The 19723-nt window shown below is 31.7% G+C and overlaps 2 protein-coding genes across 2 annotated transcripts; both read left to right on the forward strand.

The window, feature by feature from the left end:
• Positions 1-4192: 4192 nt before the first annotated feature.
• Positions 4193-13098, forward strand: LOC129911449 (membrane-associated progesterone receptor component 1). Its single transcript, XM_055989260.1, has 3 exons — positions 4193-4870; positions 12515-12667; positions 12728-13098. The coding sequence occupies exons 1-3, from the start codon at positions 4525-4527 to the stop codon at positions 12949-12951; spliced, it is 723 nt and encodes a 240-aa protein (XP_055845235.1). The 5' UTR covers positions 4193-4524; the 3' UTR covers positions 12952-13098.
• Positions 13099-17061: 3963 nt separating this feature from the next.
• Positions 17062-17771, forward strand: LOC129910709 (translation machinery-associated protein 16 homolog; the record flags this gene model as incomplete). Its single annotated transcript, XM_055988198.1, has 2 exons — positions 17062-17455; positions 17511-17771. Coding segments are annotated over 2 exons (591 nt in total), but the record flags the coding sequence as incomplete, so codon positions are not given.
• Between the last annotated feature and the right edge of the window lie 1952 nt (positions 17772-19723).

The following is a 19723-nucleotide window of genomic DNA, read 5'->3' on the forward strand; positions in this document are numbered from 1 at the left end:
TCTTATCTTCGAAAAGACTTTATAGAAAAAGCTTCTATAACTACTGTGTTGAGTTTTTTGGTAGGACCTTTGCATGCATGCGTTAGTGCATGTTCACTCATTTAGGTATGTACATATTTAGGCATTATTCTATCCCAACCGAACTTTAATTTTTTGGTATTTTTGAACTATGTATAGAGCTTGTATATGACTGTATTCAATTGAAGTTGAATTCCCATTAACAATTGTGTATTCGCAACTGGTTGACTTTTAATGCCAACTTTGTTTTATCCAAAAATGTACCTTAATCTAACATCAAAATAACAAATTAATTTCATGTGAATAATATTAGAACTGCTCCAAGAAGAACCAGTTTTTTAAGTTACATTAAACTTATGCACAATTAATTGGCAATGGGACAAGTTTTAAACTGAAATCTAGTCCGCGCAGCAAATACCTTAAACCCAATAAGCAACATTGTTCGAATATATAAACTTGGCTATTTTATTTATCTATAAAGCAATTTCACAAGACAATAGCTCTAGATACACTACATAGATACAAGAGCTCAAATAATTGTTTGTTTCTACTTAAAACTTCCCCCCGTGCCAACAATGTGCGTTGAATAAATATATCTAGTTCGTTCTCAAATGCACCTACGAGACCAGAGGACATTCCCAATTATACCAATCTAGTAAATTAAAAAAAAAAAAAAACACACACACAAAACAGAATAAAAAAAACCACTTCCACTTCTTATAAAACACGCTCGTGGATAGTTGTAATACACAGTTGGCTAGTATAAGCTCAGATTATAGCCAGAGCCAGCATTCCACATGACCAAAGCACCACAAAAATGGCCACGACCACGACGAATGCGGTTCAAGGGGTTCTTCGACAGGCTGCTGTAGCTGCAGCAACTGCAACTAAAGAACAACAACGACAACCAACAAAAGCTGCTGTATGGACGACGACATGGACTTGGACATGGACATACAAACTCACTTGCTCTCGGGGCACATATGGGTGCAATTTGCAAGGTTTTATGTGCGTTTTTGTCTTCTCTCTATGCATTGCTAATATTTCTAGAACGAGTAGTAGGTAGGTAGGTATATTACCTAGCCTAGCCTACCTACTTGCTGCAGCTTCACACTACATGGAATGTCGAAGTAGATGCATTTTCAGGTATACTATTTTAAACCGGTTTAAATTGGCCAGCCTATAAATCCATCTCCCATGGGTTTATATAGTTGGTGGCGACTTCTTTCAGTCCTACATGATATCGTCAAGAATGAAAAAAACAACAACTTGATGGTACATAAAAGTTATACTATTGCGCAGCAGTAAAAGCATTATGGACTCTTTTTTTCTTCAAATGCATAAGACTTCAAAACCAAAACCCATATCATTGCTTCTGGAAGTTTGTTAAAGAACCAAGCGCACACGAGCGATGAGCTCTTTGATGATGATGATGGTGATGCTGAAGATGATGATGATTGATCCAGCTTCCATAAATGCAGCGATGGGTAATATTAAACTGGATATTGTGTAGAAGAAGAAGATAAGTATCAGAGATGACTCTTGAGTGATGATGTTGCTATAAAAATTATGGATAGGGAAGTGAGAGCAATTTTATATATTCTTAAAAACGTCAGTCAGACCGATATGGATATTGTAACTCTCTCTCCTGGAATGAAGTTTTTTTTTCTTTTTCTTTTTTTTTTTTTATTTCATTGATTCTTTACTTTCTATCTTGAAAATATAAAAACACACTGTTGACTTAAGAATTTATGTAAAATTGAATCTTTAAGTAAGAAGTTGGGCTAAATCCCGTAGATATGAAAGATGACCAAGCATTGTACAATGTACATAGGTAAACGTAGATATAGTGCTGATGTTAAGATACTAATTCATGTACAGTTGTGAAGTTTAACTCTTAAACTGATACTGGTTATATGGTAAATTAGTAACCATTTTACTTTTTTGCAGTAAAACTTATCAAGGTCATTTGACTATCAGAAATTTTCAATAAAAAATACCTTAGATTCAAATTTTAATTCTGACTAATGATTTTAAAAAATCACGAAGAAAAAATAACAAAAAATATTTGTATTTTAAGTGGAGCGATTGATTAAAGTTCAAGTTGTCGGTAAACATCGACCAAAATAAGGCGTCTTAGTAAGAGTACGACAGATCTAACTGACTGTCGTACCTGAGCGAAACGCCATATGTCAATTGAACTTAAAAATTGGATTTTAAAATTCGATACTCATCTTCTAATGTCATCAATTTGGTAAAGATAATTGCATTATTCATTTAATTGTGTTCCTTAAAATTATTCCGGGAACGCTCCCATAACTTAATAATGAAATTTTTCACTCGAAATCAAGATGAAAACAATGCGAATCTCTACTTAATCTCGACTGTGATTCAATTTGAATTGTGTCTGGAACGTAGCTGATAAAGACCTGTATAGTTTTGTGTTCACCAGGATCTTCAAATACGAATTTTTCTAGATATAATGTTCGTCTTACGTAACGGGATATGAACAAGAGGTGGTGCGGCACAGTATCGTCCTGCATCACTGAAAATTGCACTTGGAAGAGATCTGCCACATACGGTAGCGGAACCGTAAGAAATGGCGGTGTTACAAGCCAGAACAGCCTACTCCGTGCCTTTTAGAGTCTATGTATTGAGATTTGTTCGTACATCCTTGGAGTACGCCACTATTGCAACGGGGGGCTGTAAGTCACACTGACTATATGTGGGACATCGTCCGTTTATTTATATTCGTTTTTATGTAGGTACCTACAAGGAGAAAAAAAGGGCACTTAAAAATAAGATGATGCGCACATTAAATTTTACCACCTTAAAATAAGGTGATATCCGCTTAAAATAAGGCGATTCCACTTAAATTCAGTTAAATTTAATGTTAACTTCATCTTATTTTAATGTGAATGTTCATATTGAAAAACCGACCAAAAATAAAAATTTTAAAATTATAGTCACACTTTAGCTTAAGTTGCAGATTATCATGCTTATTTCCAACAGTGAGATAGCACGATGGTAAGGCACTCGCCTAGTGACCCAACAGTTGTTGCAGAAATTCGCTTAATTTAAGGTGGGATCTTAGCTTAATTTTATGTGGTCTGTTTTCTCCGTGTATATTTTTTTAATTCTGTATTGCTAATAAGTTGTTAAGGTTAAATATGCGATTGAAAATAATCAAATATTCCACATTTTCACGGTGAAACATAATGAGAGCAAAATAGAAGAAAAATGAAACAAAAAATCATCCCATTGGAAGCTCACATATTGAATTTCGGTGGCTCATTTTGACGTATCTTTTTATCCTCTTCTTCTTTTCACCATCCCATTTTATTTTTTTATTTTATTTTATTGTTCTTAAATATTTCAGAGAAATTTAAAATTTGAGTCAAAAAGAAAAAAGTCATTCTGAAATATTATTTTGACATAAGTCCCATCAATGTCATCGTGTTCAGAAACACAAAAGGGATTCTCATTTGTCATCTCTCTGAATTTTTCCACTCCAACGCCTAGTACGCTGCTGATGCGAAACAAAAAATAAATGCTGAGAATGACCTCTGCTCATTCTTTGCAAGTCTTATGGGTCACATTTACAGGCAAGTTTTTACACGTCTGAAGGGCATTTTGGGCTTTCAACTTTTGCTTACTCATACCAAAACAATAAAACGACCTAAGAATGATGCGGAGAGCATTTTAACCCAATTGACAACTTTGTTTCTATAAATCTCGACTGATTCTACAGTCCTCCCTTCTGTAAAACTTTATAGAAGCAAAATTGTTGTGTATAGGGAATTTTTTTAGGTGGTAGTTTACTTATGAATAGAAATCTAGTACGACCAACCGCACAATCTATCTACTGGACCAAAAGATTGTTGTGTTAATTGATCTACAAATCATCTACCTACTCCAAAGGAACGCAGCTAGCATTTAATTTACAAATAATGAAAATTTCTCATATTCACAGTTTATTATTCTACAACGGCAACACTCTTTTGACAGCCATCACCAAAGATCAAAGTCTAAACTCACCATAAAACAATGCCCCATCGTTAAGTTGTTTATTTGTTTCGTTAGGTTTTCATTCGTTCATTTCAAATTTTCAACATGCATGACGTTTCGTATTTTTTTCTCATTCCTCCACAAATGTCGTCTGTTGAAGTGTTGACTGATTTTACACAACATTTTTAATCGTCGTCTCACATTTATTTAAATAAAAGTTTTTTTCTTTTTCACAACTTCCAAAAATATTAAAACATACGATTTTAATGAATACAAAAATTCCCAATTCAAGAAAATAATTCATTTCTTCGTCGTTTCATTTTAAATAAAATCACGGCACAAATATTTGTGTAAGTTTTTTTGTTGTTTTTTTTTTATTTTAGTTTTTTAAGAAAGAAAAAATAAAGAAGATCAAAGTTCAATAAGACTGCAAGAAAAAAGAAATCTAAAACGTAAAAAAAAACTACTCCAAGTGAAAAAGTTACTCCAACTTTAAACATGTCGACGGAAAATATTGTTGATGGTGCCACAGCAGGCTCCACGGCCAATTCAGAAGAAGCTTCATCATTCATTGTTACCGTTCTCAATGAAATCATCTACAGTCCCATAAATTTAGCTCTCGTAGCCGTCATTGCATTCCTTGTTTATAAAATCATTAAAGACCGCATTGAAGTCCCACACAGCGATGTTAAGCCACTCGAACCAGAATTACCAAAGCTTCGAAGGGATTTCACAATTCAAGAATTGCGATTATTTGATGGCAATCAACCAGATGGAAGGGTTTTAGTTGGGGTCAATGGAAGTGTGTATGACGTCACTAAAGGGAAAAAATTCTACGGACCAGGTAAGTGCAAATAAAAAACTTTATCTTTCTTTCTTATTCAACTAAACTACGTTTTTGCAAAACATATTTAACTTCCCACTTTGTTAAGAAAAGTTGTGCGGGGGTATACTTTGAAGTGGGTTGGTTGTGTTTTCTTTTCTCCCATCCATATTGAATGACACGGGTAAAAAACGAACGCATTGAGGAGGTTTTTAGAATTTATTAAAATTACTGTCAAGTCAGCAGAAGTAACAATGAAAGTTTGTTTCCCTGCTCGGCTCGCTGCTGTTTTACTTCCGTTGTCGTATCGTATCGGTCGCGCCGGTATCGGTATTGTGTGTAGCTGAAAACAAAAACAAAAATAATGTACAAAAAAAACATGTCCGTTGCACCTTGAACTACTGAGAGCAAAGTCAAAAAAAAGGTTTTTTTTCTTTCTTTGTGGGTAGTTAGGGTATAGATACAAAATGTAAATTGTAGTCGAACAATCAACACCAAAACATTTAACTCTAGAAATGTGTTAGAGTTAATTTAGGTTGATGCATTATAACTTTAGTTTGTGAGCAAGTCGAGAGAAGTCATTAGCTCAAATAATATAGAACCACCTATTTTGACCATTTTCACCTGAACTTTAATTAGGTATCTACTTATTTTTTGTATGTGGTTGTCTTGAATCAATCTGTACTTTACTTACTTGGGAGGTATTGAAAAATATTTGGTTTTTACTTGGATAAATGTATACTTTGTCTTTTTTTTTTTTGTTTTTTACTGTGATAGATAATGAAAACCTCTTCTTGCCGTTCTGAGCTTTATTTGGCTAGCGTATCATACTTTTTTTAGTAAACAAGATTTTTAAGATGTTTTTTTTCGACTTCAAGGTTGTTTGTCCAAAAACAGTACGTTGTTTGAATTTTTACTATTTAATTAAAAAATAAATGTATTGATGTTAGATGGTTTGAAGGTGAAAATGTCAATAAATATTGTTGAATTGGACAAGAAGATGTTCATAAAAATCAGTTTAATTTAACTGATATAAAAATTGTATAGAAAAAAAACAATGATCGAACTTAGTTTTTAAACCATTTGTTGAAACGAAATTTAAACATTTAAGTAGAACATAAAATCTTTCCTCTGCATTATTTGTCACATTAAGTTTTATGTAGAACTTAAATCCTTAGTTTTGTTTCAGCAAATAGTTCTTAGTGCACTAGGTGTAAACCATAAAAGTTTATTTATGGTTTCTGCAAAACATGCGAAACACGATTAGGATGTTAAATTCACGATATTAAAAAAACATTAAAATTCTGATAACATTCGCTAAATGACTAACAAATTATTTTTTATTTTTATTTAATTTAAAATGATAAAGATTTATAGGAAGTGGACTATGTAGGGAGTGGTAAGATTTTTTTGGAAATGCATTGGTAAACTACCTAACTTATAAATTATTATACTTAACTAAGCGAAAAAAAACTTGAAGTTGAAGAGTTTCTCTATTCCATCGCCGCAAATATTGAAATTCTTTCTTTTAAAGATATATTGCAGAACTTTCTAGGCTGTTATACTGCTTAAAATAAATAATAATGCGTTTTTGATGATTGCAATGATTGATACTCTTTTTTAGCCTCTCAATAACTACTAATGTATTAACTTCGTTCGAAAATCGATAGTCATAATCGAATTGGTTTAACATCAGATTTCAAGTAAAGGTCTTTTAATCATTTTATGTTATTCTGAAATTTTCGCAAGCATTCTTCCATTCAGGTAAATATCCATAAAATGGAGAGCCTAGGTATTGTCTTTTTCGCGCTAATGCGGTATCCATTTCTCTCCAAAATATCCACCCATACATCAAGTGGTTTTTGCAAGGATGTTCGATTTTCACTTATGATGGCTCTATAACTTTTACTTTCAGATCCGTCTCTTTTCAAGTCAAGGGCTGTGATAAAGATGATAATTTCTCACAGTCTATATAATTTAAAGAAATGCTCGGTTTGTAACTTTTCCTTAGAACTGAGTATCAGTGCTAGTTGCTAGTACCTGATCTAGTTAGTACTAAACTGAGCTAGTACTTTTGTGAAGAAAGTTCTCACGACATTGAGATCAATTTTAAGCAAACAGTTCAATTGCGAACAAAATTCAATATTTCTTCAAAAACAAAACTCTAATCAATTTGAGCTATAGTTTTAGCGAAAAAACAACCATGGTATCAACACCGTTTAGTAAAGTCGGTCTTTGTTATTTAGAAAGTTTAGCAGTGTTTTTATTTTTTATTGTACTTTTTATTAGTTTTTTAATAAGAACATACAAAAACTCCAAATTGATTATTATGTCATATTCAATTAACCAACAAATAATAAAAACTCAGAAAAAATAACATTAAAATTTAAACTATAGTTATCAGTTTATCACATTTATAAGTTCAAAAGAAAAACAAAAACCAAGAAAAATTGATTTAAAATATATCTTAGAAAAATGGTATTCATACCATTTATGCTTCTCAGAGTAAAATAGATTTATTTTCAATATATATAGATATATTTCTAGACATTAAATCCAAATGTTAACAAAGCGGATGTTCTTCATGTACCAGAAGGATTAATTGGTGTAGGTAGCTTGACTTTAATTTCTATAACGCTTAAGCGGTATATAATCGAGTTCTCATCGAGAACAGCCTAGCAGAACTTGAAGAATTCAGGCATTTTTTTAAATCTTCAATTATGTTGTACATATTCCCATTTTTCTTTAATTTTGCCCACAAATGCTAGTTTCATTATTTTTTTTTATAAGAACATTACGATTTATTAAATAAAACACATTCAAGTGTCCTTAAAATGTCTGATACAAACTGCTCGGGCGGTTTTGAACATGTTCAAAAGTGCCCCACCATACTTGTTCAAAACTGCCCCCACTGTGTCAACGACATAAAATGTTGAATAAATATTTAACATTAATATATTCATTCAAAAATTCACCGCCAATTAGTTTAAAATTCATTAACCATTAACAAAAATTGTATTGTGTTTTAAAATCACTTACCAATTTTTTTTTAAACTCTTACAACTAAAAAACTGAAATAATGCAAAACCACTATAAAAATCACCTTCCACCTATAAATCTGAAAGTAAGCCGAGATAACGATGGAAAGTCGTTGACATTTATGGATATCGTGTTGACTGGTTCAAATATCGAAATACTTCTAAAAAAGATTGATATACTAAAATTTTATATGCAGTGTTCAAATGTGCCCCGTGTTCAAAACTGCCCCACTCTCCCCTATATTGTATTGTAGTTGGTATTTTTGCAATGGTTGCAGCTGTGAGCTGTTCAAATGATTTTTAAAAGAACCTTACAAAATTATGGATATTCAACTATCAAGTAACCTAGGCCTATATTTTTAGCTTGTTGTTCTTTTACCAATGTCGTTCAAATTTGACATTTGCATATTCAATCAGATAAATCTCAAGCTCTCTTCCATTTGCGTGCGCCAGTCTTCCTTTGCTGGGCCGTCCCTTTGCATTGGAATCGAATACTTTCAGGGCCGGAGCAAAGTTGTCTTGATCTTTAATCAAAATCAATGCAGACGGCGCCAAAAATCGTTTTAAAGATTTTTTCTCGAAACAATACTAAGAGTTTTCACTTCGTCAAAGTCCATGCCTCTGCACCAGACAGCAGGATTGGGATGATAAGAATCTTGTATAGATATTTTAGTTGATCGAGAGAAGGCTTTGACTTCTCAAAACAAAGTAAAAGCTATTTGCAATAGTAATCATCTGTTTGATTTCAGCGCTGGGTTGTAGACAGATGGAGTCTTTTACTAACTCGAATTTATGACTGCGCATTGTTACTTTTTGTCCAATGCATCGATTATGAAGAGTCCTTAAAAAAAATGTAATTTAAATTTGTAGATATGGTAATTGAAATGTTCTTTTCACAAGACCCATCACTATGCAAAATTTCGAGTTTCTATGATAACGGGAAGTGCTCTGTTTTGAAAGGCTGAGGTTATTGCATAAATGTTTATCTTCCGACAATGAAGTATGTAACATAAAAATTAAACTTTATTGAATTGTAAAATAAATTGTTCTCTTTTATAACACTTTGGATCTCTGAAGCGCACCGCTGTCGGCTTTTCGTTCGCAATACTTTTCATGTCTGTTTTAGAGGTTAAAATGTTTTTTTTTTTAATCAATTTCTAATACAATTAAGCTGAGTATAATATTTTCATATAAATTTTATTTATTTATTCTAACCATTTTCGCTGAGTTTTTGATTTAAAAATTCTATTCGCGTTTGACACCAAATTGTATTACTCATTTACACATGACCGAGACTTGTAACATTCATTTGGTTCGATTACCATTCTCGCAAAAAAAATTTTGATTAAGATATTCAATCGTTTATTAAAATTAATCAAATTTGTCTTTAAAATTTGAGGTAATTTTAATTATCATTTTAGCTATAAACACCGTCGCAGCTACCATCGCCATCGCCTGAATGAAAGTTCGGCTAAAAGCATTAATTTCATTCCAAGAAATGATCTTAAATGTACTTCCTCAAGTCGACACTGAATTAACGTCAACAACCTTATTCACTGCCCAAAAATACTTTGCCCTATTAAAATGTTTTTCGTATAATAATTTTTTTCATTATTGTAAATTATGTATCCTTTTTGGCTGTGTAGGTGTGTTTAAACAGATGCATTACTTCCTAGAAATTCGTCGAAGTTAACAAAGCCCCCGAATTGATTATTATTATCTTCCATATTTCCTTGCAAAATTAAAAGGAAATATTAAAGAATATTTCAATAACCAAATGAAATAAAGAAAATAAATAAAAAGAAAAAAAAAAAAATCCAGCAATCACAATTAATTATTTATTTATTCGGTCAGAATGAAGAGCTGTTTTTTAATTTTTGTTTACATTTTATTCATGCCTCTCACTCTAGGAGAGGTGATAATAAAAATCAATTCTTACTTATTGCGTTTCACAAAATGGTATCTATGTCTCTACTCTATACTAAATGTATGTAAATTTATTTTGTTAATTATTCTTTCTTATAAATTTCATTGCTTCCATGAGTGATGTGTATAAAGTATTTTTAGTTTGTAAAACGATTCGTTGCGAATATAATCGAAATCGAAGAAGATAAACAACTCACGCCACCCAAAATTTTATCGCTTCATTCATTTTTAAATTTATCATTATTCCAACAAAATTGTACACATATTCGATAAAATGTTATTGGTGGGTGCTGCGTTTTGAATTGAATTGAATTTAGTTAACAAACTGACCCCCGTATCTCTTACATCATTTTGTTTAATAATACACATCATTTGTATACATTCGTCATTTACTGGAATATAATAAGAATATACAATTCGAATACTATATTCCACAATATGCATATATTTATGAGGAGCTGAGAATTTTAAGAAATTCATAAGAAATTGTTGCAAAGTCATTTTTATACTTGAGATATTTTTGTTGTCTTATCTGAAGCGTGACGCTTGTTTAAAAAATGTTTAAACAAATACCTATAGCATGGTAATAGAGAAATTAAATATAACAGTCACCGTCAGTTAAATATTTCATAATTGTGAAAGAAAAAAATATTAATTTTTAGATATTTTGTGAAATTGATTTATTTGAGTTCTTTTTAGCGATAAGTTAGTTGGATAAGGTGAAGATCAGTTTTCGCACTTTATCTTCTTCAAATGTTGTATAATGTCTTGTTGTGAAATATCTACAATTCAACAACTCTGATTTTATTCGAAATCAGTTGGGTCGATTGTATCTCATTGAAGTGCAAATAATATCTGATTAACTTCAGATAATTCAGAAGTCACCAAAATCATGCTTTTTCCTTATCATTATTAATGAGTGTTTGAGAAGTTCCTCAAAAAAACAAAGAAAAACAAGGTATAAGACCCCCATGTACAAAAAAGGCTTATGTTGCTTATCACCAAGGTGTGAAATGATGTACTAGTGATAAGCTTTTCATTTTAGATAAATTTCATTTATTTCAATTTCACACACAGGCCTCATACAAATTTGCCCATCATACTTTTTAATCAATCAACTGAGTATTATCGATGGATTTTAGTTTATTTTAGGGTTTATTATGAAATTCAAAATTTGATGTTCGTTGTGTGCCGATTAAGTTTGCATCAAAAATTACCTAATTTTTTTGATAAGAAATGTTTGATTGATCGAATCTATTTGAGACAAAAGGCACGTTAAGGAACGTAGACTATAATTTTGGTCGACGACATTTAGAGAGATTTTCCTTAACTAACTATCTAGTCCACTGTCCAATAAAATAGCTCCTAATTTGGATAATTTTTTTTTTGCAGCTAACCAAGAGACACGAAACTTGACCACGTCATTAACGTTTCTGTGCAATAATATCAAAAATAATATTTTCTGAAAATTTTGAAACGCATTAGGTCAGTGTTTGCGAATCATATATCAAGGCAAAAAAAATGCTTTCAATGCATTTGACATTTTTGAATTGTTTTTATTCTACATTTCACTGCAGATTCAAAAACCAGAAAATTATGACTAGAAACTGGCTCACTCTGAGCAGGTATCAAATTATTATTATTATTATATTCATAGTACTTCGTACATAAATGTACGAAGTACTGACACTTAACAAACAGCGCGGCAACTGAGGCCATTTGGCTGCGACAGCACAAGACAATTACACAAGAGAGAGAGACAGATAGACACAAAGAAAGAACATATAACATAGAACTACGTGGCACAGAGGAGGAGACATATGTCGTTTTCTATTGACTTTTGAGATTTTTGTGTAAAATTCTCAGATTTTCCACTGCAAATAGAATATGAAATCTAGTTTTGTAATTGTGTGCGTATAAAAAAAATAAAACAACAACAAATGTTCAGACAAATGTCAAACAGAGGAGTGTATGTGAAAGTGCTTGTGTTTGTATGCGTGAATCTTGATAAAAATCCAGAATCATATTCTTGAACCTCAGATTCATTTTTTTGTCATTTTTTTGAATCTCAGGACGCAAATAGATCATGAAATCTGAGATTTGTCCACTATTTCCCCTCTTCACCCCCCCTTTCAGCTGTCAAATTCACAAATCTCATTCTGAGATTCGTCAATAGAAAACGACAATAGTTGACAATTGTCTCATATTATCGCACAGGTGGCTTCAGTTAAGCTGGCGATTTTAGAAAAAAACTTCTGAGCCGACCGTTGGGCTCGAACCCACGATGTCTGGCTCTGAAGTCATCCACCTATTCCTCTGTGCCAAGGCCACCTGCAGGTATCAAATTCTTTGCTTTGCAGTTCAGTATTGGCATCCTTATAAAGGATGCTATAGAGCGAACCATTAAGTAACGTTCGACTACCACAATGTGTCATGATGCTATATTACATAGATGTAAAAAAAACAAAAATAAAATTTTGATTCATCAGGTTCATTCACTTAAGCTTTTTTTCTTGACCCAATTTATCAATCTCTTAATAGCTATTTGCATGCATCAGTTAGTTCGACGATATAAAAAAAATGCATTTTTCGCATCAGTGAATCATAATAAATGTGGTCATATTTAATGAACCTAATGATTATAGATAAATGCTACATACAAACCGTTACTAATAGTTTAATTTCTTTCTTTTGTTTTAAGGTGGACCATATGCTTCATTTGCTGGTCGTGATGCATCCAGAAATTTGGCCACATTCAGTGTAACAGCAAACGACAAAGATGAATATGATGATCTTAGTGATCTTAATGCCATGGAAATGGACTCCGTCCGAGAATGGGAAATGCAATTCAAAGGTAAATCATCATGAGATCTATATTCTACACTGCAAAAACTAATTTTCAATTTTATTTTAGAAAAATATGAATATGTTGGTCGTCTTTTGAAGAAGGGTGAACAACCAACCAACTATTCTGACGAAGATGAAGATACAACAAACGATAAACAAGACAAACCCGAAGAAGAATCAACATCTGCTGCAGCTGCTGCCGACGATGAAGGATTAAGAAAACGTACCACCGCTGCCGCTGCCCCTACAACTACTGCTAGCGAAAACTCAGCAGTTGAAGAGGTTAAATAAATTTAAACAAAACCAGAAGTCTGAAGCTGGGTCCAACAACCGTCGTCGAAGGCTTCAAATTTAATTTAAAAACAAACAAAATTTAGTGAATTAAGACTCCTTTTTCCTAAAAGGGAAAACTATCTTTCCCAAAACAAAAAAGAATAATATTTAAAACAAAAAAAAAATTATAATTTGAAGTTTCGAGAAGAGCAGCATGGCTTTTTCTTTCCGGTTGTAGGCAAATTTACAAAATCAAAACAAAATTGTTTCCCATTTTTTTTTAATTTGTTCATAAAAAATAATGTTAAACATTTAAATTTCCTTAATTTTTAAATTACATATTATATACATAAATATTTGCATTGTTTTACAACATAACAAAACAAAAAAATATTGGAAGAGAAAAAGAGAGAAAAAAAATTATTATTATTTTGTTTTCAATTAATTTTAGAGTTTAGTTTTTTTTTGTTTTATGTACACACACACATTCACACCCTCGAGACTTATTATATTATGCTACGCATTATTCACTTTAAATTCCTTTGAATGTGTGTGTTTGTGGGGGCACTTTTAATAATTTTCTTTTGAAAAACAAACGTAATACTTAAAAAAATATATATATATTAATAAAACTTTAACGATAATTGTTTATAAGAAAAAAATGTAATAATTTTTTGTTTTTGTTTTTTTTTAACCAACTACATGTGTATAACATTACCAATTGGCATAAATAATTTCAGAAATTCTTCTTACAGAACAATATTATTTACTTAGAATATAAATGCATGTCGAAACAGCTCTTTTGAAGTATGACTTCAGTGATTTATGCAAAAAAAACAAAAATATTCTGGAGCTCTTATCATTTTCCTCTGCATTATTAATGAAACACTTATTTTTATGTGTTCTTGTCTTAAAGTATTCGAACAGTGTAACGTGTAACTGTGAACAAAAAAAAAATATACATACATAGCATAAATTATTGTTAAAAAATGTGTATTGCAAAAACAAATTGATGTTTGTTACAAAAAAAAAAATATAAAATATTTATTGCTAAACAACACACACTTTATACACAGCAATGGGTTTATAAAACAAAAAAAATGTTTTTATTAAAATAAAAGTAAAATATACGTGTATACCCATTTATGTATGATTAATAGGCAAAAAAAAAGTATTTGCAATTTAAGAGTCATTCAGGGCAAGCAGTTGAAGAAGAAAGGAATCTTTTCATTCTTAAAAATGTTTGCAAACTTGATAGCTTTATACCAAACTTTAGCGAAATTGAGAACACGAGTTATTTTCTTATGCTTGCTATCTACTTATTTTTAAATTTAAAATATTAAACATCTGTAATTACTGAGCATGGAAATACAAGTTTGTAATACTAGATGATTACACTGGTTAACAAGGGTTCTGTTGCCGAAACAAGAACATACTTTTCAGAAGGTTTTCGGTGTGCTGAACTCGAATCCGAAGTCAGAAAAAATTGATCAGCTCCCGTTTTTGAAATATTACCGTTAGAAAATGCAAAAACAAAACGTTTTTTTGACTACTTCGGACCTTTTTCTTTAATATAAGGAAAATTGTTAGAAGATATTTAGTAACGGTATCTATAAGATCTATTCTTCTTCTTTAAAGAACTTTTTAAATCTTTCCGATATCTTTGTTATTATTGCACGAGATATCTTAAAATGAATTTAGTGGCTTTGGCTTCATATATCATAAATGAGATAATGACGTTATAATTTCTATGGTAGATATAATATGCCAAACAACTGAAGATAAACAGAAAGAAGGAAAACAGTTCGTTTAGAAACCGTTACTAATATGCGTTTCAGACGCGTTTTGAACGTGTTTCGGACGCATTTTGGAGGCGTTTCAGACGCGTTTTGAACGCGTTTCAGACGCGTTTTGGATGCGTTTTGGACGCGTTATTTTTAGCTTAAAGCCTAGTTTTGAACGCGTTTCGGACGCATTTTGGAGGCGTTTCAGACGCGTTTTGAATGCGTTTCAGACGCGTTTTGGATGCGTTTCAGATGCGTTTTGGACGCGTTATTTTTAGCTTAAAGCCTAGTTTTGAACGCGTTTCGGACGCATTTTGGAGGCGTTTCAGACGCGTTTCAGACGCGTTTTGGATGCGTTTTGGACGCGTTATTTTTAGCTTAAAGCCTAGTATACAGTTCTTTTCGATTATAAAAAAAAAATTGAGCGGTGAAGCCTGGTACACTGCTCGCGCTAAATTATAGCTCCCATACAAATTATCGAAAAATTTTAGCCGAGCTAAAATGAGTCCCATACAAATTATCGATAACTTGTATGGGAATTTCTTCTTGGCTAAAATTTAGCGCGAGCAGCGTACCAGGCTTGAAGAAAAAAAAATATCTGTGGTGAACAGATGAAAGTTGTAAGTTTTTTCCACAAAAACTGTGAGCTGCACATTGTTTTACGAGAAAAAAAATCGTGGTGAGTACCTATAATTTTTTTTTTCGATTTTGGTTTACAGCTGTAATGAGTTAAAAAATATTTTTCTTCGGAAAAAATCTAAAAAAATTTCTCCCATAAGAAATGCATTGGTTTTTTTCTTGCTGGAAGAACAAAAAACAAAAAACCTGCGTACTAGTCCCCAAAGTAACGCAGCTATAGTACTATAGTAAAGTAAAGCGGCATCACTGTTCAAATGATATGTCAAAAAATTTCCCTTACTACCATCAAAATGGGAAATTTTTTGACAAGATTTGGAAAATTTCAAGGACACCAAAATAACAAGTATGTTCAACGAGGATTTTTCTAGATCAGAACAGGACAGGACTGCACAGTTTCGTGAGAAACGTCAGAACAAGTTAGAACAGTCATTTAACGTCACTTGTCAAAATAAAAAAACAAATTGTAAATTATATGAATTTTTTGTTTATCGTTTCTCGTTTATTTTTATATTTTTTTTGTAATTTTATTGTGAAAAATATAATTAAAAATTATTTATTAGTTATAAAAACCACGAGCACCCGAGAAATATTCGCACAATTAAATCAAAACAAAAACAAAAAATGACAGCTTTGATTTTGACACTTCTCAGTTCTCACCCTTCAAGCAAACAGGTCCGACCTCGGTCCGAATCCGCTCCGCCTGAGGCGGAGCTGAGTCCGACTTCGGATCAGAAACTGGTCCGAAGGCGGCTCAAATTAGTATGGAAATTATAATCACCGCGAAGTCGATTGCATATGTATTGATGTGGTGAATATCTCCATTCCGAGAAAATGGAGCCGAAGGCGGACCTGAGTCGGAGCAGCGAAAACCTACCAGAAAGAGGAATAAAAAAGGGATGAAGTATCGCATTCGCGACCAAAAAAAAGAACAAGATTTATTTTTTTTTTCACTGAAACTGTTTTATTTTTTATTTAATTTTGGCAAACGAAATTTTCACAATATAAAATACAATACATTTTTTTCATTTTATTTTATTTGTTGTTGCTGCTGTTGTTGGTGTTTTTTTAGATGCCCAATCGCATGTTTCACCTTCTGCCTTTTTCTTCATCATTAGAGATTACATCTACATAACAAGAAGAAACAACATTTTAACCCAAACACTTTGAGCGATATATACAACATACCTTTTTTTGTTTCCATATTGTTTATAATTTGATATTGTTTATAATTATACTAATATTATAATAACAACGAGACACGACGCGACGCGACTATACACTTCAACGAAACATAACAAAATGACGCTTTTGCTCTTGTTGGCTATGTCTGTTTCACTTTTTTTTCCATTTCTCACTTTCCACCACGATTCTCGTTCGACTTTGTGTTCATACACAAAAAGTTGCAAGTGTGTGAGTGCAACCCCGCTTTTCTCGGTCGGAGGTCGGACTGTCTTTTCTGGACTCCGTTTTCTTGCTTGAAGGGCATAACTGTTCTAGATTTGTCAATGAACAGCAAACTAGAACAGTTCAGCACAGAAAAAACCTCAATGAACAGGAAAAAGCTGTACTTTTCTGCCTAGAACAGTCCAGCACAGCGTCAGTGAACAGAGCTAACGAAAACAACGTGCTGCACGCTTCCTCGTCCTCATACAAAAAAATGGTAAATAAATAATAAATACAAAAAATACTCAAACATATTAAACTAAATATTAAATTTAATATTTCTCAGGCAAATCTAAAGAAAAAACTAGAACAAATCAAACATCCCAACAGTCGCAAGACCAAAGCATTGAGTAAAAAAGTTAAACGTCTCAATAACAAACACAAGAGTCGCCTTGGTCATGCCATAAAAAGCAACCTTATTGGCGAGAAACTTAATTGGTTCCTTGGTCATATTGAAGATCGTACCAGTCCAATTACTCCTGAAGAATTCGAAGAACTTATTAAACTTTATTTGAATCGATTCGAGGAAGAACTCGAACAAATTGCATTAAAACAATCGATTTCAAAGAACCGCGCAAATCAACATGCAGCTCGGCAAGATGTTATCAAAATTACATTGGAGAAGGAGAAGAATGAATTTTATGGCGGTGGAATGGGTATGGTAAAAGTGTTAATTATTTAGGAATCTTTAGTTGAATTTATGTTTTTTAGAAATGATAAATCTATGTGATCCGGTTAAATTCAAATCACTAATGGAATGGGATGGCAATGCAATAAACGTGCAACATCTGAAATTCGATCTGATTTCCAATGGAATGTTACAGAGACTCAAAAAACCAAATCCTTGTATTGTAGTGACACCCTGCAGTGATGGTGAACAAAGCATGGATGTGTCGACGAGTGGGTAGTAATTTAATTTGAGTTTTACAATTGTTTAATATTTTTTTGTATGGAATAAAAGTAAAGTAGGTGGTTGTTTAAACTAAACTTTGAATTATTCATTTCGACAGTATTTCCCACTAATGGTCTACAGGTTAAAACGGAAAAAGGCTAATGTTACTAATCACCCAAGAAAAGATAGTTTAAGATCGATCGTGCCTTTAAAAGTTACATCGAATAATTCGGTCTCCATTTTTTAGATAAAATAGAAGAATAGAAAAAATTGTGTAATTTTCTTGCTAGGATTCTTTTTAAAATAAGTAATACAAAACTGGAATTTTTTTTAAGTTTAAAGATTGTACAAGTTAGCCCCGCACCAGCAGGTCTGCTTGCTATTCTGAAAGTTGAGAATATCGAACTTGAGATAACAATTAGGGAAAGTTGAATTCTGTTTAGGACCCAAAATTAACTGTACTTGATACATGATACATTTTTCTTAAAAATGGTTCTATCGATTTTGATTTAAAAAAAAAATACATGTGGCAAATAAGGTCGTACTTTTGAAATAAAAGATATATTTTTTGAAATGTTGTTAACTTGCAATAGAATCGTTTTCTTGATGGCTGACTTTCTTGTAAATGACATGATCGATTTCAAAAAATAAAATTTTGAACAATGTTAGATTTAAGAAAAATTAAAAAAAAAAATCATGTGTGCAATACACACGTGGTTGAAGTGAAACCTAAAAAATCATTTTTCTTGGAATAAAAAATCGAAAAAATGTAACTTTTTTTTATTCCATCACTTTTTTTATATGACAACCTACAATAAATTTTATACCATCTGAAAGCTTATTGTTTCAGCTCAAATTATTTATATCGACCATGTCTATACAACATCTACAAAAAGAGCTACAATTTTTTTAACCCAATTAGTTTTCATAAAACAAGCAAAACAATCTCTTTTCTCTTCTAACCCCATTAAATCCAATTTTTAAATGACAACCTATAATAATACATTTTATATCGTTATTATTTAACCTTTTATATGACGCTTCAATCATATTTCTACAATGCCTACAAAAAAAGTAAGATTTTTTTTAAATCCAACCATGTCGATATTTCAAACTGAGATAACGGTACTTCCTACAATGGTGGCTGGTCATCGGCAACAGATCTCCACAGTTTTTTTGACGTATTTTTCAATTTTTTCAATTTAAGATTGTGTAACTTGTGGAGCATGTATCGTTATGTGTGATATATCAAATATCATATTTATGTTATCAGCATGCGTATTGAAGTTAAACCAAATTTGTATGTGCACTAGATCAAAAGATATAACGTGTATAGAAAAAGAACATCTTTTTACCGTTATCTCAGAATTTTGAATATGAAATTAATTGAAATTTTGTACAATTATAGCTTATTTATTTACCTTTCTACAGTACAAATTTCATTTATCTATCTATTAAAACAAAAAAGTTATAACAAGTTGAATGTTCGTGTCGCGTTTTCGTTTCATCTCGTTTCAAATCACTACGATACTAAAGAAGTTTTCACTTCAAAAAAAAATATTTGAGATTTGAAAAATCAATTTATTGAAAACGGATCAATGCATTTTATTATGTGTTGAATAAAAATTTTTTTTTAATGGCAAACCAAATAATTTTTTGAAAATTATTGTTATATAAAAAAAACGACTCGAAATTTCAAAATTATTTTTCTAAAAACTTTGTGGCACAAGATAATAAATGCCATACTTCTTTTGGAGGTCAAAAAAATTTAAAGAGATATTTTCAAATAAGAAAATCATTATTTTTAAACCAGATGAATTAAGTAACCAAACTTTTGCTCTCTAGCGCCGAGTTTTGCAGACAGAGTTATGTCATTTTTGGTACGTATATAGATCTTGGCCTTGCGAACTCGAATATCGATCTAATCCATAATCTACACTTTTTGAATTCTGACACTATTCGTTTCAACGTGCGATATGTTCCGCTAGAGTTCGTATGCAAATCAACACGAAAGCGTCCTGAATTATTTGCT

The sequence above is a fragment of the Episyrphus balteatus genome, chromosome 2, assembly GCF_945859705.1.
Source record: "Episyrphus balteatus chromosome 2, idEpiBalt1.1, whole genome shotgun sequence".
Classification (NCBI taxonomy): domain Eukaryota; kingdom Metazoa; phylum Arthropoda; class Insecta; order Diptera; family Syrphidae; genus Episyrphus; species Episyrphus balteatus.

Excerpts from the sequence above, each read along its gene's own strand:
- LOC129911449 (XM_055989260.1), top strand. The coding sequence starts at position 4,525 with ATGTCGACGGAAAATATTGTTGATGGTGCCACAGCAGGCTCCACGGCC. Across the intron at positions 4,871-12,514 it reads GAAAAAATTCTACGGACCAG|GTGGACCATATGCTTCATTT; the intron begins GTAAGTGCAAAT and ends TTTTGTTTTAAG. Across the intron at positions 12,668-12,727 it reads ATGGGAAATGCAATTCAAAG|AAAAATATGAATATGTTGGT; the intron begins GTAAATCATCAT and ends ATTTTATTTTAG.